The 27,283-nt window shown below is 38.2% G+C and overlaps 1 protein-coding gene across 1 annotated transcript in view; it reads left to right on the top strand.

Annotated features, from left to right (window-relative positions):
• Positions 1-26,824, top strand: part of LOC121962915 (fibronectin type III domain-containing protein 5b-like) — a 39,682-nt gene extending 12,858 nt beyond the window's left edge. Inside the window, exons 2-7 of the mRNA XM_042513239.2 lie at positions 6,088-6,203; positions 15,359-15,460; positions 18,352-18,457; positions 19,869-19,958; positions 20,490-20,656; positions 24,107-26,824. Coding sequence (XP_042369173.2) covers positions 6,088-6,203; positions 15,359-15,460; positions 18,352-18,457; positions 19,869-19,958; positions 20,490-20,656; positions 24,107-24,148 — 623 coding nt within the window. The 3' untranslated portion in view covers positions 24,149-26,824. The remainder of the gene's footprint in view (positions 1-6,087; positions 6,204-15,358; positions 15,461-18,351; positions 18,458-19,868; positions 19,959-20,489; positions 20,657-24,106) is intronic.
• The last annotated feature ends 459 nt before the right edge of the window (positions 26,825-27,283 follow it).

Here is a 27,283-nt window from a genome sequence, read left to right as displayed (position 1 = left end):
TGCTGTCATTTCTGTTTTCATTGTTAGTGGATTTAGGAGCACTTTAGGGACGGTCAGCAGAATATCAAGCCAAGAACAACAGTACTAAGCTGTGGCAGTTTTAATTAAACAGAATACAACAAAGAGAACAATGAAAGATTTCAGAAGCTAATTTGATTTAAAAAAAATAGTTTTTTTGTCCTCTTTTAGAATTTAAGATTGTAGACTCTTATTCAAAAGCCACTTATGTGCACATTAAAGGAATATTTCACACCCCAAATAACCATTTTTCTATCAGTCATTCATCTCCTGTCACCGTGATTTAATGATTTGATTTTCCTCGCATGCCTGAACAAAGACTCCAAAAACGAGGAAAATTCTTATCAAAATATCTGTTTACAAACTCTCACACAACTCGCCAGACTCCGTCGATAAAAAGTCATTTTACCTCGCTGAAAACAGGAGCTGCTGGTTTACCGCTGCCTCGATCAGTTAGTTCGTTACAGTGTGACTTTGGTGTTTTAAAGGGTTACTTCAGAGTCACAAAAGTCAAACAATAACACAAAAATGATGGATAACTCAGCAGCGTGGATCCATACAACAAGATACGAAGTTGTTTGTCACCAGCAGGCCGCCACTGTGTCACACGATCGAGTTTGTTCGTTAGCAGGAGCGTTTGTTGTTTGTTTTCTCTGGTCACTTAGCACTAATTTCTAAAGTAACTCCATCTTTCTACTGCAGAGACATCCCAGCTTTATGCAAAATAACCTTTATATATTGGTGAAACGCTTCTTCAGATATCTTCATGAGCCAAACGCCATGGCAACAAGCGTGTCCCAGCTGTATGCATCATATTTTAGCGTCCTCTGGAAACACTTTTCTTTGTCGTGTGAGGGGCTTGCAGTGTGTTTTTGTAAGGTTTTTTTCTCTTGGAGAAGGTTTTTTTTTCTTTTTTGTTTTGTTTTTTAAATTTGCATATATATATATATATATATATATATATATATATATATATGTATATATAAAGGAAGGCACTTTACATAGAATAAAATAAAATAGAATGGAATAAAATAAAATAACAATAATAATAATAATAATAAGAGGAAGAAGATATGTACAGTATGTGCAGAGAACAAAAAAACCAAACAAACAAAAAGCCTAAAAGCAATAAAAAATGTGCAAATAAGTGTGCAAAAGTGAAGAATTTTTTGTATTTTTTGTATCTGTATTTTTTTTTTTTGTATTTTATTTCTGTGGTTTTTTTTTGTATTTCTAATTATTATTTATTTTCTAACACAAAATATGAATTCAAATTTAATTTTGACTTTAATACAAAATGCAAATCATCAACATTTTAATGTCCTGTTTCAGCCTCGGTGCCCTAACTGGCTGCTGTGCCGGCGCCTTTTTCCTTCTGATGGTGGATTTCTTTTCTGTCTTTTCTTTTTTTAAAACAAACACACACACGCACGGACACGCACAAACACACACTCCTCCAGTGGGCACATATTAATTGCTTTCTGCAGCCAGAGAAATGGATGATGAGAAATATGGAGCTGCTATTCTGGTCCTGCACTGAAAGAAGAATTAAGAAGAAGTTGGATGAAGTGAAGTCATCAATAACTGCTGACTCGCAGTAAAAATCCACTTATTGATGTTTTATCATCACTAAGAGTAAAGTGATGGACGGATGCCTGCTCATCTCTTCTCTGCTCATTTCTGTCTGTCTCCATTTGCTGCTTTTCTGTCTCGTTCTTGTTATTTTTTGTTTCTTTCTGTCTTTCTGTTTTGTCTTCTGTGTCTGTTTTTTTTATTTGTCTCATTTAAGCTTCGTTTTAGTCTGTTTGCATTTCTATCTAGTTTTGTTTGTGGTTGTTTTTGCTTTTTTATGTCTTGTTTTCTTTCTTTTTTGCATATTTTGTCTTTTTGTTTGTAAGTGTTTTTGTCCATCGCTTTCTCTTTCTTTATGTCATTTTGTCAATTTTATTTCTTTCTTTAAATCTTCCTTTCTTTGTTTTTGTCTCTTATTGTTTTTTTATCTTTCCTTTTGTTTTTCTATCTTATTTTGTTTTTCTTTCTCTTTGTCTCTTCTTCTTGTTTTTGTTTCTTTTTGTCTTTTTCCTGTCCTTTTTCTTTATGTCTTGCGATATTTCTTCTTGTGGCAGAAATCTCTTTATTTTTTCCTTTTTGTCTTTTTCAGACAGTTTCCCTCTTTCATCCTTTCATCCTTTCATTTGTCCTTCCTTCCATTCGTCAAGTCTTCCTTTTGTTCATCCTTTCATTCATCTTTTCTGTTATCCTTTTCGTCCTTCATTTCATTTGTCCTTTAGTCCTTTCTTTCATGTTTTCTTTTGTCTTTTTGTCCTGCTGTCCTTCCTTTAGACCTTTCTTTTGTCGTATAATTCTTCTTCTTGCCCTTGCTTTCATCCTTTCTTTCATCCTCTTTTGTCCTTTCTTTCATCTTTCCTTTCATGCTTTCTTTAGTCCCTTTTCATGCTTTTCTTCCATCTTTTTGTCCTTCCTCTTGTCCTTTCTTCCATCCTGCCATTCTCCCTTTTATTCTTCCTTCAGTCCTTTTTATTCTTGTTCTTTTTCCAGTGAAACGTCCTTCCTTGAGTCCTTTCTTTTGTCCTGTCATTCTTCTTTTTGTCCTTTCTTTCAGTCTTTCTTCATCTCCATTCATTCATCCTTTCATCCTCCTTTATTTCGCTTTTTCTTTTGTTTGTCCTTTCTTTTATCCCTTTGTCCTTTCTTTTGACTTCCTTCTTTCTTTCTTTCTTTTCTTTTTTTTGTTTAGCTTTTGTTGTAGAGTTATGAACTTCATTTTCACTGTATCTACAACCCTATTTCTTCCTTTTCACATCCCTTTTTACGTCTTTTCTCCTCTCCTCATTAGCAGCTGTTGACTCATGTAAAAAAACAAAGAATAACGTCATAATTATGAAATCGTTATTTACCTTCTCGCTCCCGCTCTCTGCGAAGAGCTCACAGCTTTTACTGATGATTTAATGATATTAAAAAAAATCTCTTAGTCTGTTAGTGAACACTTCAGATTCAGTCCTAACCTGCCCCCCGAGGATCATTAACATGAGGAAGTGCAGTGTGTGTGTGTGTGTGTGTGTGTGTGTGTGTGTGTGTGTGTGTGCGTGTGCGCGCACACATGATCATACATTTACATTGGAGCCATTTAGCAGACACTTTAATCCACACTGACAGAGGAGACGGAAAGTCATCGTCTTGCTCAAGGACACTTAGACAGGCGGCTGATGGGAACGCTGTCTGAAACACACGTGGACATGATGAAGTATTAATGTGGATGTTCGGTGTTTCAGGACGTCCAGTTCGAGACACAGAACAGGAGAAGATATATATATCAGCCAAGGAATACCAGGTCAGAGAAGCCGAAACCTTGTGTAGATTTTAATTTTGGACTTTTGGAAATGTGCTTTCTCTTTTCTTGCGGAGAGTTCGATGAGAAGATGAATACCATCCTCTTGTTTTTGTAGCAAACAGAGTTGGAAGAGTTACTTTTAAAAATATGTATTTCTCCACAGATTTCTGCCCTAAAATTTAATTTGTAATTTATTCCATTAGATTAGTCAAACCAAGTGTTATAAATGCTTGTTATCTTTTGAAATACTTGAAAATCATCTTATATTTTAATGCCAAAAACATAACACATCTTCCTTGTTGTGCTTTTTCTCTCTGGCAGCTGCACTGCACACACTTTCTATATCAGTTATTAGGAAATGCCTCATGAATTTTACACCGTGTCCTAAAAGTAAGCGAGCGTTGCTCTCCGTCCACACTGTGTCTCTTAAAAAAGCACCTCTGTTACATCATGTAAACAAACCAAATACCTATCAGCTGCACCCTCAACTGATGCTGTAGACACTTAAAGTTGGGTGAGTGCTTACTATCATCATAGGTTCTTACTTTTTAAACAGAAAAAGGACATTTATCTTGTGATATTTACTGGATATGCCACCTTTTTTAGGCATTTATTGTGAAATGATGAGGTATTGTGGAGATAATTTCATCCATCCATTTTCATCCGCTTATCGTGGCCGGGTCAAGCAAAGTTCTCCAGACGTCGGTCTCCCCGACAACATTTTTTCAGCTCCTCCTCGAAGATCCTGTGGCGTTCCCAGGCCAGATGAGATATATAATCCCGTCAGCGTACCCTCACCCTGTCTCTAAAGCCCAGTGTGCACTGTGCGATTTTGGGCTGTCCCGGACGAAAGATACAATCGTCAAAGTAGCATGGTGATGGATTTGGCTCTAAAACGGTGGTCCTACGTCGCACAGTGAGAGAGGTTCAAGGATGGCTGTTTTCACAGTCGTGCAATCAAAACCTTTGATGAAATTCTGACAGTGTCAGAAATTTGAAATGAACGACGTTCTGTGTGACTGCTTAACGATTTACTGACCGACCAACAGAAATGCAGCATGAATTATCACACTGATCAGCATGACTCTACTAAATGCTAAATGCTAATCTTATTTCAAGCTCTTGTTGCAAAACTGGCGTGCCAAGTTGGCCTCTTTTCCTCGGCCACAACTGCATCCACATTCCCCTCCTCCTCTTCCTCAGACTTTTTTGGCACACATAAATGCCACTATAGCGAGGGCGCGATTTGGTTGTTTATGTCTTTCTTTTTGTTTATGTGTTGATGGATGACGCGCTCCAGCACGTTTTGTTCATGCATATTGACGTTGATGTTTGTACGTTGTAGCAGCTGATGTCAGTGTACAGTCTGAATACGTCAGTCTTGATGTCGCACCCGAGTTTATTAAGATCCATGTCACACAGTTCAGCTGAACTAAACTTTTAAGATTGTTAAAATCGCACAGTCTGTAGGAAGCCAACCAGACACCCCGTAGAGGAAAGTCATTTCGGCGGCTTGTATCTGCGATGTCATTCTTTCAGCCGTTACCCAAAGCTGTAATTATTTGATGGGGTCATGTGCCGGGGCAGTTGAGCTAATCTCACTTTTGATAAGACAGCAAAAAAGCACATTTCCCCCAAATGAAAAAAAAAAAAAAATCCAAAGTCAGGCCATTTCTCTCTCTGAGCAACACGGACTGACTAATGCACGCTTTTATGACGAGCAGGATGGACGACTAACGCTCTCCTTTGCGGTCTGCCGACGAACACAACTAATCAGCTGCAACTGATTCAGGATTCTGCAGCACGAGTGATGACTAAGACCAGAAGCAGAGCGCGCGCTGCGCCTGTTTTAAAAGCTTTACACTGGCTGCCTCTTAGTTTTCGCATTGATTTTAAAATTCTTTCATTAGTTTATGAGACACTGCATGGCCGTGCACCAGACTACATCTCAGAGATGCTTTTAGTTTATGAACCAGGAAGGCCCCTCAGATCCTCTGACTCCTCTTGTCAGCTGCTCCACAGAGTCGAACTGAAACATTTGGTGATTCTGCTCCAAAACGCTGGAACAGCCTGCCGGAGGATCTGAGAGAAGCTGAAAACATTGATGCTTTTAATCGAAAAACCTTTCTTTTTTTTGTCTGGCTTTTATGTAGTGTCTTACTATCACTATTATATGGTTTATACTTTTTCTTTTTTCTATTTACATTTTTTTTAAGTACTTTTTTTTAAGATCCATTCTTGCTTTTTTCATATGTTCTTGTTCATGTTTGTAGTTTATTCAGTCAAACTGTAAAACACTTTAAATTGCATTTGATTTGTTTGAAGGGTGCTATTTGATTGATAGATTGATTGAAAATGTTATGAAATGAATCCAAAAGTTTTTTGACGACATCAATGCTTACATACCTCAAAAAAATGTGTTTGAAGGTTACAAGCAGTTGCAACAACTGGTGGAAAGCCTGGAAGCAAAGAGTGGACGGTGTTATAGCAGCAGATTAATGCCCATTTGGGTGTAATGTTGGCCTGTCCATATACTTTTGGCCATGTTGTGTATTTCCAGGAGCTACAGCTGAGTTTAAGTTTGAGATTTTGACACAAATGCTGTGCAAAAAAAGGTGTTTAAACTCCAATGTGTGTTAAAAGTGTCCCTGACAAGTGATACAATGTGTGTGTGTGTGTGTGTGTGTGTGTGTGTGTGTGTGTGTGTGTGTTTACAGCCGTGCCAGCAGCTCCTGTGAACGTCTCGGTGACCCAGCTGAGGGCGCACTCAGCCATGGTGACCTGGAACGTCCCTCAGGGAGACACCGTCATTGGATACTCCATCTCCCAGCAGGTACAGTATCATCATCAGTGTGTGTGTGTGTGTGTGTGTGTGTGTTTACTCGGGTGTTCATGGCATCTGAGCTCAAAGATTGATTTTTCCTAAATTGCTTTAATCCTCAAAAAGGCTGAAAAATAATTAGTCAATCTGTCTCACGTCAGATTCACCCTGCTCTCACCCTTCTCCCCCTCTGCGCTCTCATTTGGTCTGCGGCCAATTAATTTTGCAGGAATACAAATTGAAGGGATGTAAATTATGGATCGAATGCCCAGAAAACTTGGATCGCCGCCACGCTCGGGGCCACAAAACAGCTTTCCCAAAGTTGAATTATGTATATTTTCTGATCGTCTTTATCTCTTGAGGAGCAAATTCTTTTCATGGGAGGTTTTTTAAAAACGCTGCGTCATTCACGTGGCCGGTGGCTTTGAGTCAAAGTTTGGAGACGTCGGGGGAATTCACTCATAAACATTAAGCTTGTTAAAGTCAAGGCCGGCTGCTGGTTGACGTCGGTCCTTTTAAAGTAATGATTAAAACGAAAAAATCTCCTGATTAGAAAAGTTTCCAGCCAAAAGAAGATCTGGAACTTTCTAAGTATCCAATTAGCAGGAAAGAGCTGACAGATATTGCTAATGGAAATGAGATATGTAGTTCTTGAAAACTGCTGGTTTATTACTCTGTTTCAACAAATTTTCTAACTTTTCCCTCTTCAAACATTATTACATTGGATTTTATTGAACGCTGTAATTCTACAGTCGTTTGCACGGCTGTTGCTTAAATTATCAGAAAAAAACCCTTCAACATTTCGTGTTTTTCTGTATTTTTTTCTTAATTTTTCAAATTCCATGCTTTTTCAGACTGAAATTTAGATTTTTACAATTAGCCCACCCTCCGAAAAAATAGCATTTACCCATCTTGACCAGAGAAAGTTAGACAACGTGCCACTGTCAAACATCTCTCTTCAAAGAGGAAGTACGACTATACGGCAAGTGGGATTTAGGATTTTTTTAAAACATTTTTTGTGTCACTTGGAACAAAATTTAAAACAAATTTTACAGTAACCGTTATTAAAGGGATAAAGCATGATCTGACATCAATAACTTAAGTTTAGGGAGAATTTTAATTTATTTTTTATGTAAATAATGTAACATAAAACATGACTCACTTTTTGGTGATGTCAATGCAAGAGACATTCAGGTAATTATATATATATTTTTTTTTAAAGTTACCCATTATTTTGAGCTTTTGCGTTGCGACCTGACCCTCTGCATCTTACCTGACACACCAGATCTTAAAATGATATAATTTTGTTTTCATTTATTACCAATAACATCCTATTTCACTGCATTTATTATCAATTATATCATATTTCATTACATTTATTATTAACAACATCATATTTCATTGCATTTATTATCAATAACATCATATTTCATTGTATTTATTACTAATGACATCATCATTTCTGCATTTATTACCAATAGAATAATTTTTTGCAGCATGTCTTATCAGTAACAAACTTTCTGCATTTATCACCAATAACATGATATTTTGCTGCATTTTTCACTTATAACATGACATTTGGCTGCATTTATCATCAGTAACATCATATTTCATTGCATTTATTACCAATGACATTATATTTCACTGCATTTATTATCAATAACATCATATTTCATGGCATTTATCATCAGTAGCATCATATTTAATTGCATTTATTATCAATGACAACATATTTAATGGCATTTATTAGCAAGTCAGCTAACATCTATTTTTTGGGAGCCAGCAAGCTAGCTATTAAGCCCCCCTCACTGATAGGTGGACGACGGTCTAGACCCAAACTTATAACTTATTAATTATTTAGAATTATTAAACTTTGATGGAGCATTTTCATTTGACCAGTGCAGCATTTGTCTCAAAGGAAGCTCACAGACTAATAGCATGCATTCAATCATCAGGCGTAATGCTCCTCTGCCAATCAAATCTTTCCAGTAAGCATCAGTGAGTGCTTTTCATTATGCTAACGTGTCTCCTTGCTTCCCTCACTCGTGTCTCCTCCTCACGTCTTTGCTTTTTGGAGAAACAGAGCAGCCAAATGGGAAATCCGTGGTTTCATAGCATCCGTCCTCAGTGATGTCAGTTGCTGTGCCACATGTGGAGGAGCAGCATCCATATGTCATGTTACTCGATAAAAGACTTGTCAGATACGCCCGTGTTTCCTCGCTCTAGCTCCTCCAGACTCTCCTCATCTCCTCGCTCTTCGTGCATTTAGAGGATCTGAAGTTACAGCATGAAAGATTTCAGGGTCACGGGAGGAGAGAGGACATGAGGAATGATAAATTAGCATAGTGAAAAGCACCCAGGACACATACACAGGAGAGACGAGACAAGAGACAATAGTCTAAGCAGTAAGTGAGTCAGAGGAAAATCATACGCCGTGCTCTAAAGAGAGAAAAGTAGAGAGCCACAATAGAGCTTTTAATTAAGAATAGACACTCTTACATGTTCATTTTTCCCACGGGCAGTTAAAGCCAGAGTGTTTCACATCAGTAGGTGATTTTGAAGGAGATGCCATTGCCCTTTGTAACCCTTTAAAACCTGAGCAAATTGGTTTGATTTCTCTAAAAACACGAGGGGAAGGCAAAGGGCAACTTAACAAGACATTACGAAAAATAGAAAATAGTTAGTGAAGAAAACAAACTTTCAAGAAAATTATCTGAAAATAAGTGAAAAAAGAAACAAAAAGGATTTATAAAATATATATATGTATATTTTTCTATATTTAAAAATAGTGATTGTAAATACTGATTTTTTTGACATTTTTTTTTTAGGTTTTTAGAAATATTTCTTTTACTTCTCCTGCCCCCTTTTTTTGTACATATTTTATTTTAAATTCACTTATCACATTTTACTGATTACTTGAAATTTGTGGTACATGACTTGCCAAGGTGGTGACTGCACATTTTTAGCCTTTTTTGTGAGAGTGCAGGAGCTCGGGGGTTGTTTAGTCTCGACTTATTGATCATTGCGTGTCTGAAGTTTGTGACGTGAGAAACTGTGGCCCTGTCCATGGTCCTGAAACATCAGTGACTGTGCTCTGTATTGATAAATCCATGGAGCTGCCCGTGGTGCTGAAGCAGCAGACTGATTTGTAATTTGAGTCTTGACCTTCTGCTTTGGATCCATAATACTCTCTAAACTATAGACCAAAAAAGACATTTTTTATGTCTCCGTCCCGGCGATAGCTGATGCTGGAGACACTATATATTCAAGTTGTCCGTCTGTCCATCTGTTCCAAGGCCAAGAAGGGTAATTTCTTCAAATTTGGCACAGACTTCCACTTGGTCTCAACAATGAAGAGTTTAGATTTTGGTGGCCATAGGTCAAAGTTCAAGGTCACTGTGACTAAGAATGGGTACTAAAACTTGGTTACAGGCCAATTTCTTAAAGACCCGTGTGTTGATAAGCTCTGTCGTTAATGGTTCTGCTGTAGTTTAGTTTGGTTTGGTTTAGTTTAGTTTAGTTAACTTTAGTTTACTTTGGTTTGGTTTGGGTTAAAGTATCGCATCAATAAGTATTATAAGTAAAAGTACTGTTACTTCTTAATGATACCCATCTCTAACTGTGACCCCGTCTATGTCATTCCTGTGAATCCATTATGTAAAGAACACTTTAAGAGAATTTCTTCACATTTTGGACAACAAACATTAGCTTAGACTCAAAGATTAACTGATCAAATTTCTTCAAATTTGTCACAAATGTCCACTTTGTCTCATAGTTGAACTGACTAGATTTTGTCGGTCAGAAGTCAAGGTCACTGTCACCTTGCATCCATCTCATTCTCATTTAAGCAATATCTTAAAAACACCTTCAGGGAATGTCTTCAGATTTGGCACAAACATTCACATGGACGCTAAACTAAGTAGATTTTGGTGGTCAAAGCAAAGGTCAAGGTCCCTGTGACCTCACAAAACATGTTTTTGGCTATAACCCAGAATCCATATGCTAATTATGACAACATTTACCAAATGTCTAAAAGGATTAAATGATGACATTTTTAATCAAAATGTTCAGTGTTTTGTCAAACACTTTTATTGTCATTATTCAGAATCAGAACTCAGGAACAGAAGTGGTGACATTTGGTCAAAAACTAAATTAATTAATTAAATTAATGTTGAAACTGCAGTGATTGTATAGATCATCTGTACATATGGAGGGCAATGTGTGTGGAAGTAAACTATAGGTACAACTTGAGTTGTTAACAACTGCAAGGTGTTAATTCTTATTTAAAATTTTCACCCCCACCAGGTAGCTGCAGACGCTGTCCTCGGAGGTTAAAACACACCTGGTTAGGAATCACTAGACTTTTATAGTCCTCATAAATCTCCACATTTTGTTCGTCTCAGGCTGCTAACTCAGCTTGCTTCAGTCTAATCAGTTCTTACCACCCACAGTTTGGCACAAGCAGAATCAGACATTAGCTGACCTCTGAGTGGGAGTTGTCTCCATTAGTGGAAATGATTTGGCCGGAGCTCGTCTCGCTGGAGGAATATCCACAGCGGCGGTGGCGGCGGCAGCAGTGCCAAACAGCTCTTTTTTTTTGTAAAGTCGCCTCACGTCTGACTCAGAATCCATCAACCTCGTGGCATTTTCAAGAAAACAGAGGATGGGGATGTAAAACATCTCCTGCCATAACCTCAGGAAGCTCTTATGTAAAACCCTTGCTCAAATATTAATAGGGAGGTGATGGAGCAGGTGGCGAGTTTCTGTGCAGGAGGTTTTATGTACCTTTTTTTCCCACTGTTAGTCATCAGAAGTGGCGGTGGAAGAGGGTGAAAATGTACAAAAAAGAGAAAGAAATTGCAGTTATATAAGAGGCTGCTGTCAATCATTTTTCTTGGATGCCATTTCTGCTTTTAAGGTGTAAAACAAAAAAAACCCAACACGTCTCATGTCAGGTTTTCAGCTCGGACCCACATTCCCGTGTACCAGCATGCTTTCGGAGATTATTTCACATTCTCTATCTTTCAGTTACAAGCCGAGCCTTCTGTTTGTGAAGGAGAAGCAGGACGAGCGAGACAAAGACTCGCTTCACTCATCTGAAGTTGTTCCAAATCCCAGAAGCTCCGGCTGCTGAGATTCACACATTACGCAACAAGAACAAGTGCTTTCAGAGGAAGTAACACGCTTTGAGATTGTGTATACGAGATGCGCAATAATCCGAATTCTGATTCATAAATCCCAAACTATAGCAAGGTTAATTGATGATTAATGCGTACGTGAGGGCGGACGTTGATCAAATAAATCCGCGCTGCGCCTGCAGATAGAGTCTGCTGTCGACTGTAGGCGTCTTTCTTAACCTGCTACAAGAGGAAAACTGTCAGCCGGAGACAAGAGAAGATTTGTTTATCTGAGGCTTTTCACTGCTTAAGCTGCTTTCTTCACCCAAAAATAGCTTTGTATCCAAACTTTGTCTTCACCTGTAGATTTTGGGGACAGGCTCACTGCAGAAGATGCATTTTACAGCCTTTTTCAAAGCTTTTGAAACATTCACTTGTCTCAATTCAGCCATAACCCACAGAGCTCAGAGCAAAAATCTTTTTTCTTGTTGAAATCTTGTTTTTATGCTTCATACCAGCGATAGTCACGGCCAGAGGCATTATGTTCCCATTCTTTTGAGCACAATATTTGAAGAACAAGATATTTCTTAAAATTTGGCACAAATGTTCAGATAAACTCAACTGATTAGATGATGATGGTCAAAGGTCACTGTGACTTTGCGCCTATTTCCTTCTCGTTAACATGTTATCTGAAGCAGACATTGAGAGAATTACTTTAAATTTGGCGCAAACGAAAATCTAGAGTCAAGGATGAAGTGATTAGAATTTGGTGATTAAAGGTCACGGTCAGTGTGACCTCATCCATTGCATTTTTTTTAGTGTAATATCTCAAGAACACCTTGAGGAAATTTCTTTAAATTTGGCACAAACGTCATCTTGGACTGGAAAATGAACCGATTAGAAGTTGATGATAGTAGGTCAAAGTCGATGGGATTCTTGTTCATCTTATTATTATAATTGTAATATCTCAGAAGGTCTTGAGAGAGTTTTTTTCTGATTTGGCACAAACGTTCACTTGGACTCGGCAATTAACTGATTAAATTTCGGTGGTCAAAGTCATTGTGATCTTGCATCCTTCTCATTCATTCATTTTCAATATCCAAGGACTCTCAAACTCAAATTTCTCCAAATTTGGCCAAAACTTTCACTTGAAATAGAATAACAATCTGAGCCTGTCACTGGAAACAAGCACTTTTAGTGGATGTAAATGGATAATGTGCAATCCCCCAAATTGTTACACTGCAGCCTGTTTTTGTGTCCTCAGTATTGGACCAATCAAAACTTGTTGTCCCCTTTAGTCACTTAGACATAAAAACAAGGAAAATTAGGATTCAGGTTAAAAAAATACAGACATTACCTTTAAGTGGGAATGTTAAAGAAGCAAGTCTGATTAACAGAAGTGCAAAAAAGGTGGCATTTATTCCCAAAAATAGTCATGAAACAAAGGCAAAAATCCAATAATTACTAGGCGCTTGCATAAATTAAGCTTTAAGAGCAGCAGCAAGGACTTAACACTCTTTTTATATACACAGGCTACCCTTCCCTTTAGGCTGTGTGCAGCCTGAAAGGACTGCAGGCACTACTCACAGCTAAAAAAAAGAGATTCAATGTGGTATTACTTACTGTTATCACTCCTAAAAATACATTACAATCATTACATCTACTTAAAGTAAACTAAACATGATAACGCTGTTAATAGTTCGGACATGTTCACAAATTTTAATGGCGGTTTTTAGCATTTTTGTCAATGATTTTTATTTCCAAATTGGAGAATGTTGCAGCTGAGTCACAGTTATTGATTAACAACCCTTTTAGCTCCATAAAGTTTATTATATATGATGGTCTTTTAGTGCTGCGGAACAATAAAAGCGTCCTCACAGGGCTGCCAGAGGAGCAGAAGACACTCTGACTCTGCTGAGTCTCTGGTGACTGAGACATCTGGAGAGCCTCGAACGTCCTGCCAGACTTCTTATTTATTGACTCTCCCGCAGCTTTCACTACTTTACAGACGCTTTTACTGACCGGGAGACTCGTGTCTCATTCAAAACCGGACTTTCACACCCACCACTGGCTGGACTGTAGACCTTAATCAAGCAGAATAAAGATAAATGGGGCGTTTACCAGACGTCTTGATTTTGGATTGAAGTGAGTCTCCTCCAAAGAAATTCTTCGAACACAAAGCTTTTGAGTAATTAGAGATAATTAAAGGTACAAAAACAGAATTTACTCTGAATGAATCTCTAAACCACTCAGTAATTACGCTTGAATAATTCAGTCTTAATCTTTGGATATACACGTTTTAATGAAGCATTTTGCCGCGGTACCTAGCAGAGGTGTACGGAGATGATATTGTTTGTTTCCACTCAAACAGCAAAATTTTCTGGCTCTGTTTTCGGATGGAAAACCGAGAGTGGGCGTGTTGTGTACTTTAATGCACATTAAATTGTGCAAATGTTGTCTTTTCTTACCTCATAACCTCCTAATTGGCAGTCAGATTGTTGTGCCATCATATTGATTTATTAATGGCTTTTCATTAATTAGGAAATATATTTTCACATCCTCATGCTGTACTATTCATCTCTCTTTTTTGGTTTTAACTAAACTATGTTCACATTGTCTAAAACCCAAACAATATAGAATGCCATGTTGGTTAATATCAAATACAACATAATAAAATAATAAAATACTAATAATAAAAATAAATTATCTTCAAATAAATAAATAGAGAAGTAAATACATAAATAAATGTGCTGTTATGGTCAAAAGATACAGCTATGGAATAAATCGTAAAAAAAAATAATAAATGAGGAAATAAATATTTAAATTTAAGTACAATATATAAATGAATACTTAAATTAACATGTAAATACAATGTTTTTGTGTTGTTTTTCTTAAATTGACGTTTTTCAAAAGACTACTTTACTTCAGGGAGACTTTTATTTCCCAATGCCACATTTATTTCAGAGCTCTTTTTATTTCCATCTGTTTAAATATCCATGAAATGGGCTACCTGGCAGAGTGTTAGTGGCTGCAGAAAAAAGTCAATAAAATCTCTGGCTGATACATTCAGCATGCTGCATTTTGAACAGATGAGCATGGAGAGAAATACACGGCAAAATAGCATTTTATCATTTTTAATATATTTTGGATGGGTATTTCGAGAAAATAAACAAATACAGCTAAAAACCGAGACAATCTTTAAGTGGCTGCAATCGATTTTTTTCACATAAACAGCGGATCAAATGACTACTTGTATGTGAAATGTGTCGCTTAGAGACAAACCCGCTGAGAATCATAATCACCGTCAGCTCTATGGAGTTTTATAGCATCTTTAAGCTCATTACTTTGGTTTTACTGTTTTGGTTCACTCTCACTGCTCCCATAGCGTCATTTTCGGATGCAGCAGGAAGCAGGTTTTTTGGAGAAAAAGCTGTAAAAATCCACTCTTCACTACCTGCTCAGCAGCAAACAGCAGCCACACACAGTTAGAGAGCAGCTGGTGAACAGAGAGGAGCATTTAAGAGCAGATATTTCCCCAAACAGCTCAGTGAGAATAATGCGAACACCAAGTGAGAAGCAATGCTGCTCCGCACCATTATTGGAAAAGTAGATTTTAATGAATATGTCTCACTGTTTTTCCTTTTTCCAAGTATGATATGATGTCTAAAGGCTCATTTTTTGGCCAGAGATTTTACAAATTTATCTTAATCAGGTCAAAATCAGTTCATATTGAACTACTGGAAGGTGATATTTGTACACGTGTGCAGTCGTAAAAGCTGCTTTTTGCACCAGCCGAGTATTTCTTCCTGTGTTTCTTCCACTTGATGATTGCTGGTGTTACCTTGCCTGCAGACCTTATTCCTCCCAGTGGGACAGTAAGTGTTTGAGCTGAATTTATATGAGCGGAGCGAAGCTGCTCCTTACAGCGGGGGGGTTTTTATTTGCATTCATACCGTCTGTGTTGAAATTGTGAAATAATGATGTTAAATTGGACACGGTGGTGTGGCGGGTTTTATTACATTGATGTGTTTGTGTGTGTCTCCTCTCCAGCGGCAGGACGGCCTGATGCAGCGCTCCATCCGGGAGGTGAACACGTCCAGCCGCTGGTGCGTGCTGTGGGACCTGGATGAGGACACGCACTACAGCGTCCAGGTGAGGCACACACACACACACACACACACACACTCACACTCACACTCACACTCACACTCACACACATCACCACTTAGGAAGACTGTGAGATGTGGATGAAAGCTTTGGAAAGAGTGAGATAGTAGACTTGAGTTTGGACTCTTTTGTCAGAAAGAAAACTATAAATTGCAAATGTGCTTCAAACATTGGTGGTTTATCCTGTGGCTGTTTTTCTAGCGGCGTTATGTGCACAAACACTGTTGTTTTTACTGAGACATTTCTGTTTTTCCTGTCACAAAAAGCTATGTTTTTTTTTATCAAGACTTACTGCTTTTACTGCCAAAATTTTTCTGAAAAGCAAATGTTTTTACCAAGACATCACTGTTTTTCCACTGGAAATACATCCATGAAAGGTGGTTGTTTTTTGCAGAGATATCACTGCTTTTCCTGCCAGGATAGTAGCACCGAAACTTGTTTTTTTCACTGAGACATCTACTCTTTTTCTGCCTGTATGGTGCCATCAGAAGTCGTAGGCTTTTACCGAAATATCACCATGTTTCCTGCTGGGGTAGTGCCACGAAAAGGTGTTGTTTTTTCCCGAGACTATGTTTTCTGCCAAGGTAGTTGCCCAGAAACTCTGTGTTTTTCCCAAGATTTTGCTGCATTTCCTGCCGTGATAGTGCCGCAACAATCAGTTGTTTTTTACCAAGAAATTGCTGCGTCTCTTGCCAGGATAATGCCACAAAAAGTGATTGCTAAAATGCCACTAAAAAGATTTTTACTGACAAAAAAATAGTGGGTTGAAAAGCTCTCGTTTTTTTATGGTGACACTGCTGCTTTTCCTTCCAGTACAGTGCCACTCAAAGTGATTGTTTTTTATTAAAGCTTTGCTGCCAAGATAGTAGCCCGAGAAGCGTTTGTTTTTTTACCGAGACATTGTCGTGTTTCATGCTTGGAGAGTGCGACAAAGAGCTGCTGTTTTTTACCGAGCATCACTGCATTTACTGCCTGGATTTTGGCGCAAAAAGTGTCTGTTTTTTACTGAGACATTTTCACTTTTCTTGCTGGTATACAGACACGAAAAGCTTTTGTTTTTCACCAAGATATCTCTGTTTTCCCATCGGAAATGATGCTATGAAAAACAGTAGGTTTTTATCAAGTCATCACTGTGTTTCCTGCCAGGATAAAGCCAAAAAAGTGGTCTTTTATTTAGACATGGCTGCCTTTTCTACTGCTTAAGTGATCAGAAAACTAATAGTTTTACCCAGACATCGCTGCATTTAGTGTAGAATTGTACCACAAAAAGCAAAGGGTTTTACATCGACATTGCTGATTTTCTAGCTAGCAAATTGGCATGAAAAAGGTTGTTTTTGTCACGAGTTAATGCCGCTTTTCCTGACAAGATAGTGGCATGAAAGCTGTTGTTTTTTGTAGAAATTTTTCTTTCTTTTAGCTTTTAGACATGAAAAGGGTTGTTTTTTACCAAGCCACTGCTGTTTGTCCTGTCAGGATAGTTGCCTAAAAAGTGGTTGTTTTTAACCCAGACAGGGTTCATTTTCCTGCCGCGATGGTGGCCCCAAACAGTCATTTAAGCCAAAAAATGATCTTTTCTAGCTTCACGTTAACCACAGTATTTCAGTTCATCAGCTACATAATAACATGACACGTTATGTGTCGTTGGTTTGCAGAAATGTACAAAGCAGTAACATTTTTCTGGTGATTGTGTTGATGTAAAGCGCAGCTTTAACTGAGGAACTTTCCTGGTGATGAACTGCGTTTTGGAAATTCACTTTTATTCTCATTATCTTCCTCTCAGTATATAATGAGCACACTTTTTTAACGACGTTATTACAGCTCAAAGTTTCCTAAATCAAAAGCCAGCACAAACTACAGCTCCTCTCTGACGGAGGAGCGTCTAATGTGACTCCATTATCATGACTCTATTAAACTTTTCATAATCCATTATGGCTTAATAGACTGATACAGATTGTCCTTCAGCTGGCGGGTAAATGTGCTCGTCAGCAGGCGGCTGTCCTGCGGAAGTGTCATTGAGCAATGCACCGAAGCCTCGCCAGCACCGGGAGGCTGGAAATCTGATCTTTGCACCTCTGACCTTCCTGAAAATCAAAGGACGGTAAAATGAGGGGATTTCTCGGTGAAGTTTTGTCATTTTTAGAGCTTTTTTTTTTGCTCAGAAACAGTTTGCAGAGCTCAAACTTGCAACTTTCCAAATGATTTTTTAGAAGGACAAACTTTAGGATACTTTTATTTTAATTCAAGGGCTTTTTTTCTGATAAACTGTCATCATTAACTTTTGTTTTGTTCCCACTTCTGCCTCCGCTAGTCATTTTCCCAGAGTGACTTGCAATAACCTCCACAGAAAACTCGTTGTATTTAACCTTTGGGTTTAATGTGTAGGCGGAGGCACAGTTAGACCTCTTGTGTATGTAATTGTGCCTCTGTGATGGATTTGTCTCGCTGCATAATCGCTGAACTTCATCCTTTCTGCCATCCACTGCAGCTGTGAGAAATATCATCTGTCTGAGTGAGAAACAAAATCAAACTTGTTTATTTCTTGCTTTTTTTTTCGGTTGGATTCTTTCCTCGTTTGCTGAAAATGTCCCCAGATGAGTCTTTAGCCGAAATCTATATTCCCTTTTTTATTTTCCAAGCTTTCTACATCTACAGCAGCGCTCGTCCTCCAACGATCATTCAGGATCCCGGCCAAAAACCAAAGCACCATTTGCTCGCTAAATATACCCTCGCCAGCCAGTTTCTTGTCAGCATTACATAATGTCATCCTCCGTTAATGTCAGCTGGGACTGTACCCAGTGTTCAGCTGTGAAGAGATACGGCTGTGCGAGGACTGCTTCATGCTCTCACTAAAGAAGCCATCATTTTCGGGGGTTTAGGTGCAGTCTGTTGGGCCGCACGGAGACAGCCAGCCCAGCCGCGCCGTCCACTTCAGGACTCTGGAGAGGAGTGACCACTATCCAGCCGGAGTCCTGGACCACCACCGTAAATAAACACACACACGAGTCCATTACACACACACACACACCGAGTCCATTACATACACACACACTCAGAGTACATTACACACACACACACACTCAGAGTACATTACACACACACACACACTCAGAGTACATTACACACACACACACACTCAGAGTACATTACACACACACACACACTCAGAGTCCATTACATACACACACACTCAGAGTACGTTACATACACACACACTCAGAGTACGTTACATACACACACACTCAGAGTACGTTACATACACACACACTCAGAGTACGTTACATACACACACACTCAGAGTACATTACACACACACACACTCACTCAGAGTACATTACACACACACACACTCAGAGTACATTACATACACACACACTCAGAGTACATTACATACACACACACTCAGAGTACATTACATACACACACACACTCAGAGTACATTACACACACACACACTCAGAGTACGTTACATACACACACACTCAGAGTACATTACACACACACACACTCAGAGTACGTTACATACACACACACTCAGAGTCCATTACACACACACACTCAGAGTACATTACACACACACACACTCACTCAGAGTACATTACACACACACACACACTCAGAGTACATTACATACACACACACTCAGAGTACATTACATACACACACATCATTACACATCAGAAAGTTCCTGACACATCGACTCACAGTTTATCACTCTAAATGTGCATTTTAAGGAAGTAAAAAAAAAGGGGGAAAAAATACAAATATGCAAGTTAAAACACCAAAAACTACATTTTGATTAATCTAAAACTCTTCTTAATGTTAACTAAATAATGACATAAAAATCTTTGTACTACTGCGATCATCCTCTTGATCTTGCTAACAAGTCAGCAAATTATTAAAGCAATAGTTTGATGCTTTTTGGCTTAAGCTGCCATGCTTTCAATTATTTTTTTTATTTTTTTCAAGAAAAAAATATTTTTTATCTCTAGATAACAAAATAATTAAAATACCTCAAGGTAAGACGAGATTAATAATAAATAATATTTAATATCTCTTAAGATGACAAGGTGGCGTTTTTTTTCTCAAATAATAAAGCTCGCATCGTCAACGCAACAATATAATTAACCAGCTGTACCATTTTCTCTCAATAATGTAATAATTAACTCAATATCTGAAGACAACATAGCTTGCACTGTAATATTTCTGACTTTTTTTCACCTGTTTTATTCTTGTTTTTATTTGCACGACTTACATCACTTCTCATTAACTGTATTTGTGTGAAAATCTGTTGTTTTTCTTTCTATTTAGACCTCCGTAGCGACAGTAACGTGTTCGTGTTTTTTTTGACCTTGTTGACAAAGTTTGCCAACGCTGAGTCTGTATTCGTCCCCAGATGAACCGGCGATGGAAGGTCTTGGCATGACTCCTCACTTACAGACAGGAGAGCTGCTCATTATCACCACTGTGCTGCTGCTGTGGGCAGGTCAGCCTCAGTGTGTGTGTGTGTGTGTGTGTGTGTGTGTGTGTGTGTGTGTGTGTGTGTGTTTATCCTTTGCATAAAATTGCTGATAACACACCGTGAAAATATTCTGTTACAAGTTAAAATATTGGAAATGATGAAGTTATATATGTTAGAATAAAAGAGAAATGTAGTTTATAAAAACTAGAAGTGCTTAAAGGAATAATTCACCCCAAAAAACGACCTCTGATATATCAGTTACTCACCTTGTGTTAACTTGAGTTTGAGTTTTTTGGGTTTTGTAAACAAATCAAGCCAGTTTGCTCAAATTATTATTTTTTTAATGCATTAATCTACTGATTTCCCCAATAATTGACTGATTGTTTGAAAATACTGAGCGATGCCATCACTGTTGCCCCCCTTCATATTTGTTTTGTCCAAATCTCAACATCATTTAAAATAATGTAAAATATGTGAGTGTGTTTGTGTTTATGAGGACTGACGGTTCATGCTCACGTGTTTCTGACGTTTCTGCTCTGTCGTCTTCCTCCTCAGCCGTCATCGCCCTCTTCTGCCGACAGTACGACATCATCAAAGACAACGACTCCAACGGCAGCAAAGACAAAGCCAAGAGGCCGCTGGTCCGCGCCACCTCCTCCTACTACAACGCCTCAGCCGGCAGCTCGCCCATCTACCACAACGGAGCCGTGCGCAGCAGCAGGGTGACTCATTTTCTGCTCCCCGAACTTCATTAAGAAAAAACTTCTCAAACTTCACCTCCGTCGCTTTTATTTTGTTGCAGCAGCGCTCTGTAATGCATGATCATTCTCGGCTGCCAGGAGTATTTTGTTTCCTCTCTGAGGGGCCTTTGTAGTTGCATCAGAGATCTCCTAGCAACCAGGGCTGCTGCCATCATGGCTAAATATAAAACAAGCGGGCTGGAAACAGAGAGCGCTTGTTGGGTTGTTGCTGCGGATCTAATCAGCGACAGCAGAAGTGAGCAGCCTGACGATTTGTTTCCAAATATAAGACGAGAAAGTGGAAGTTTGAGACGAGTCGGATCAGTCGGCGTCGGCTGTCGCCGCAGAGTGATCACTCGGCTCTCTTAAGATGACAAGGTGGCATTTTGAAAGATCAATGAGTGGTGAATGAATGGTGTGTCACTATGTGTTTTATAACACTTAGAGCACTTGAAACAAAGTCTGGGATCTCACTCAAAGGTTCTGTATTTAACTACGTGTGTTAATCCTTTTTTATAGCTAAGAACAGGATGTAACGTAACTCAAAAACTGAGACATTCACAGCTTTCTCGGTTGCATCCAGCACACGTCACACACGTTCCTGACAGCGTCGCGTCTCTGCGACAGTGCGATACATTTTGCAGAAGCGGCGTGAGATGAATTTATTCGGTCTGATTTAGTCTCAGCTACCTTCAGTTCAGCTCTGCTAACCTGAATGGGCAAAAAACGATTCAATCTTGCGTCTTTTAGGCTTTATAAATGTTATTGGACAGAATGGATCAAATTCTGATAGTGAAAAGAGATTTTCGCAGGTGTGACGGTCAGAAAAATGTATCCCCTGATTTACAGATGTCAAGTCAATTTCATTTATAAAGCCCGTTAGTTTGCCTCAGAGGGCTTTACGGCGTACGACATCAATAACGACATCACTCTGTCCTTTGACCCTCACATCGACAACTCCCCCCAAAAAACCCCGTAACGGGGGAAAAATGGCAGAAACCGCAGGAAGAGCGACTGAGGAGGGATCCCTCTTTCAGGACGGACAGATGTGCAATAGATGTCGGAAAAAAAACGATTAAATTACAGTAGATGACGAAATGATATACAGTTAAGAGAAAGACTTCCAAAATGTAAGTCTGTAGGAAAAAAGTATTTTTGGGCCTCATGACATCATGTCACAAGCCTTGAAATTCTTCTGGCCTCAGCAAAATTTGGCTTCAAAGGCTGACAAACATTCAAACCTGCAAATCCTAGAATGGCGAAGGAATGGCGTTAAAGGTCGTCCACACCGAGCACCATAACGATAACGACGTGAGCGAAGACGTTCAGGGGAAACAAAAAGAAAACTAGGATACGGGTTCAAGAAAGTCTTCAAAGACGACAACGAGAATCAAACGTGCTTTTGCTGTCGTCTTTTGAGGACGAGTTTCATTCATACTTTCTTGTGACATTCTGGCAACGGTAAAAAAGGACATCAATAAAGACAAAACCAACATTGGAGACGCCAGAGACCATTTCGGCTGCACGGCTCAGGGAAAATTACTTTTTTTGTGTAATCTGCAAACCAATAATTGGTACTATAGCCGTTAATAGTTGTTCATAAATCCTAAATGAAAGACAAATGCTGCTATTAAGAAGCTGACATCATAAGCACTTTATTTTGAAAAAAATGTCCCTGAAATGTGCTGGTGACACCGACATTGAACACTTTAAAATCGTAGGATTTGGATCTAAATTCAAAATTCGTTATTTAGCCTAATAATCATCATCTTAAGGTGATGTTTTTTTAAATCAACACCTTCAACTTTTTTCTGTCAGCTTCGTCTCCTGATAGCAGTCAGCAGCATCACGTACGGGACAAAACCTGCTACAATCAGGGAAAATAATCAGTTATTGATGACGAAATTCACCGGAATAACAACAAAAAGAAAACGAAACAGTAAAATAGCTTCGATCATCTTTTCAACACAAAAACAGACATTTATGGTGTAAGTTAGACATCAGGATCTATGTTGTCAGGTTCGGATCGGCTCTTCGTATTTCTGTCGTTCATGAAATGGCTCTAATTGTGATCCTGATATTGATCGCCACTTTCGTTGTCGTTATAGTTGCAGCGTGGACGACGCCGTCCACTTGAGCTGGATCGATTTTTGAAACTATAGTTTCGTTCTTGGTGTGGACGGCTCTCACTCAGCCTCTGATTGGCTTAAATTTTTTTCTGAAAGTTACATACAGAACCTTTAAATCATGACCGTCGCTTCATAAAGAAAAGCATAATTCTCCACGATGTTAAATGTTTGCAGACGAGGCAGATTTATTGTACTCGCAGTGACAGTGCTTGTCTAAATTTTGGTCGCAGTTGTGTTGAGTGTTAATGTTAAGTACCTGTACTGTGCATTTAAAGCATGGTTTAGTCACCAAACATCAACACTAAAGATATTTTCATTGTTCATCTACTGATTGCTCTTTTTTTTGGCCTTTAAATTATTGTTTTGGTGTATAAAATGTCAAAAAATAGTGTAAAATATCCAATTTTCCACTTTTTGTCCATAATAACAAAATAATAAACGTTTGAGAAGCTGAAGATGTTGTCCAGCAGTTTTGTTTAAAAACTACTTTATTAATGATTGCCTGATAAATTATCTAAATTTTTGCTGGTCAATCCTCTAATAAATTACTTCTCTAATTTTTTCAGTTATAATGTAATCAGCTCTTTTTTTAGAAACAGATTTTAACCCTTTAATGTCCTTATATTCCCCTTTAAGCATCTTTAATAATAGAAAAAAATCACCTTATTTTGCTCTCTGTCAGCTGAATTATGAGACTCAAACTTTTATGCATCTCTTTACATACATTTACCCCAAATTTAGCCTGAAATATTTGGTGTCTTTTGAAATTTTGGCATCTTCGCTTGAATGTCAAATGAACTCCTTGAAACAAAGCATGGACTTATAATGACTTAAGAGGATAAATATTAAAATGGAGATTTTTTTTGATCATATATTATGGGTTTAAAATGATGTGAACGTTTAAACTGTGTGCCGAGGACGCACATTAATGAAGATTTATGTCAAAATCTATGAAAAAGTTCTTTTGGCACGAGGCAGTGAAAAAACGACGTGCAAAACGTGATTTATTTGGCATCTGGGTTCCTCGATGACAAGGAGAGCCTCAGTAAGAAGTATTTCTTATATTTCAGCCAAACGTGACCACAATTTAGTGGCCTGTCTGAAACGTGAATCTCGCACAGGGCATCGATTGGCTAATAAATCTTTAACAGACATCATATATAAAGTGCACAGAGGCACGTGGCGGTGCACGTGAATCTGGCCCACACACAGCCTTCCTGAGATTTATGAGTCATTTTCATATATGTGACCCTCTGTGTTTATGACTCATGTGTTTATGAACGCTCCTCTCTCTCTGCTTCAGCTCCACAGAGCCTCCTCCTCCATCAGCATCATTAGAGTCTGACTTCTTCCCGTTCAGCGCAGGACGGGTGGAGCCCGAACCGTCGCCTCAGGAACTTCACTGGAAATATCATCACAAATAGAGAATTTATAGACCACCTGACTGAGATTTATTGTAAAATATGAGGAAAGTCAGAAGCTCTCCATGCAGATGAAAGTGTGCAGAAAGTGGACGTCTGCTGCCCTCCAGCGGCAGAAGACGGCAGCATCACTGCAGCTTTTTTTCAAGAGGACGAACTCTGACCTGCAGCCATTTCCTGTTGTGCAAAAGTTTTATTTCTATTATGTCCGATTCCAAAGACTGTGAACACTTGCCAGCATGTCGGCTTTAAATTATTTCGAAAGTGTAAAGTTTGAGACATTTCCGGTCGAACATTTGAGAGCAAGAGAGCGTGTGCGTTTGTTTACGTGTGGTTTCTACATTTTACTCCACTTTAATCTGTATTTCTCATCTGCAAACAAATAATTAGATGTACAGTACTAACACCAGAAACAGTGTATTATATGTAATTAGAGTATGTACAAAGGTGAAATTGAAAATACTGGGTAATTTATGTGTAATTCCACCAAATATTTGAATGTATGGGATGTCAAATTCAAATGGTAAACTTTAATAATCTGTCCAAGTAAATCAGCTTATATTTTTTTAGTATAGTTTTAGTGTAATCAGCAACCCGGTCACCAGAAAAGATGTTCATATTGTACATTTCTGCAACCAAAGTCAACGTTACACTTGGACATTATTTTGCAGCTGATGTTGAAACTTTACATTTGCCAAACAAAGGCGTAGAGACGCAACAGAAAATAAAAGGCCAGCACACTTTTACTTTGAATAAATAACATTCATTCCCACCTTTAATTCATGCACAAAGGCACAAATCTGAGTGTAAAAATTCACCAAAATGCAAGAAATAAAGGATCTGATGCTCAGTAGTTTCTGGGGGAGGACTTCCCTATTGTTACATATTTGGTATTGCACTAAAATAAAGTATAATAAACTCTGATATGTGGCCTTTAATAAACGGGCAACATAACACCTGTGTGCTCAAGACCATCAGTTCACATCACTTCAGAGATGATCCTCATTAAATGTGCAAATGTAACATATTCGTGGTTTGCAGAAATGTACAATGCCAATATTTTCTTTTGGCGACTGCGTTGTGATCAGACGTATTAAATATTGTTATCACAAGTCTTTTTTAGTTACAGCTTATGCAAAAGCTGCAGATCAATCCTATTTAACCTTTTTTCTACAATATGAAATATTAGTTTACTTTTATTCTGTGTGTAAATTAAATGACAGGAGTAAATGTCAGACCAGATTCAAAGCCAGATGCAGTGTAGGTTATAATAAACGTGGCACTATAGACAATATTTATTGATGTAAAAAAAGTGGCGCTGCAACAGACTTATCCTGACAAAGTTAATCATAATCATAATCACTTGTCACACAAATCCAAGTTGTAAAATATTTTTTAAAAAACTGAGCCTGGTTTTTAAACAAATCAAGTGCAAAATACAAGTAAATGCATACATATATTTGACCAGTTCAAACTTAAAATGTTATTTTATTTTGTCCGTCCATCCCATCACTTTTCTGCTGAGTCCCTTTTTTCAGTCAATAATCTCCTAATATGAATCCAATTTCATGACTTTTTTTTAAAGATTTGATCCAATGCGATGAGTAACTCAACTCCCAAACCACTTTTTTATTCAGCCGAAAACTAACACATGTTGCGCGGGTCCAAACCTTTGAATCCACCCACTCAACTGAATTTGAGGTGATTCTGCAGATGGAAACAGAGTGTGACAAGTTGAGCATTTAGTCTGATATCAGACAAATATATGTGTGTATTTAGTATCACTGTTGATTGATTGAGGACAAAAATTGTGATATTTTAGTGCAAAATATCTAAATTCTACATATTGTGTTATGATTATGCACATTGACTGCCATCTAGTGGTCAAATGTGACTATTGCAACTGATTTTTTTCTGAATTTTTTGCAATCAAATGCTGCTTTGGAAAAAAAAAAAAAAACAGGACAGTAAAATAGATTATCTGATCCCGGATAGAAACACATTTGATTTCCAAAATTGGGATCATTCAGATCCAGATTAAACTTTCTGTACAACTACAATTACAGCTGAAAAGAGACCTCTAAGCATCTAAACAAGCATTACTCCTCCTCCAGGTTATCTCAAAGCTGCAACAATCAATACTTCTGAATGAGACATCATGTCCCTCTCCTGCAGAGATCAGCCAACTTGGAACAGGAGGCATCTCGCGCCCACTTTATTCTGGAAATGAATGGGATGTAGAAGAAATGTTGGCCTTCAGAAGGAGCAGTTTGTCCAGAGACCTGACAGGATTTATCGCTGACAGCTCTTTGTTGAATGTACCACAGAGACACAGTCAGGCTCATCAGATAAAGCTGATACCTAATAAAATATTCTTCGGACAGAAACCAGTGAAGGATGACACTTTATGATCATTTCCATGCTAGAAATGTCTCATGTCTCTGCTGTAAAGCATTATATTGCAGAAAAATATTGTTTTTTTTTACCCTCTCATAGTCTCATATGTCAAATTTGTAGAGATGACGTTTGTGGATTTAAATGTCTGATTATGTCTTCTGACTCTGTATCCACCACTTTCAATAAAAATGAGAGAAATGAAAGACATGCGCTGGCATTGTGCACGCAAACTCAGCATTTCATCGTGAATGCAGCAGACAATCAATGGTCTGTTAGTGTATGTGTTTCTCTGTGTGTGTAGACATTATTCTTGAATTTTACAGATTTTACTTGAATTGCTGCGATGAAATATATTCAATTAAAGTGCCAAAACAATACGTTTACATAAATAGACCTATTCATTAAAAGTTTTGCGGTGTAATATCTGTTTTCGACAGCAGATGGCGCCTCCACTCTGTCAGAGGCAAAACGAATGGATTGATGGGAAAAAAAGAATAAAACAGATTATTATTATTATTATTGTTATTATTATTATTATTATTGGCCTGGTAGTAGAAGAGATGTTATAGAAAACAAGGAGAAATTTGCAGCGATAATACTACGTTATACCTCCTCTACTCTTTACAACTACAACTCCCATGATCGAGGGGGAACGTAACCAG

Source organism: Plectropomus leopardus, chromosome 24, assembly GCF_026936395.1.
Source record: "Plectropomus leopardus strain MGB_pleo_1.0 chromosome 24, ASM2693639v1, whole genome shotgun sequence".
NCBI lineage: Eukaryota > Metazoa > Chordata > Actinopteri > Perciformes > Serranidae > Plectropomus > Plectropomus leopardus.
Note: the sequence above shows the minus strand (reverse complement) of the source record. Positions and strands in the feature narration are given on the sequence as shown.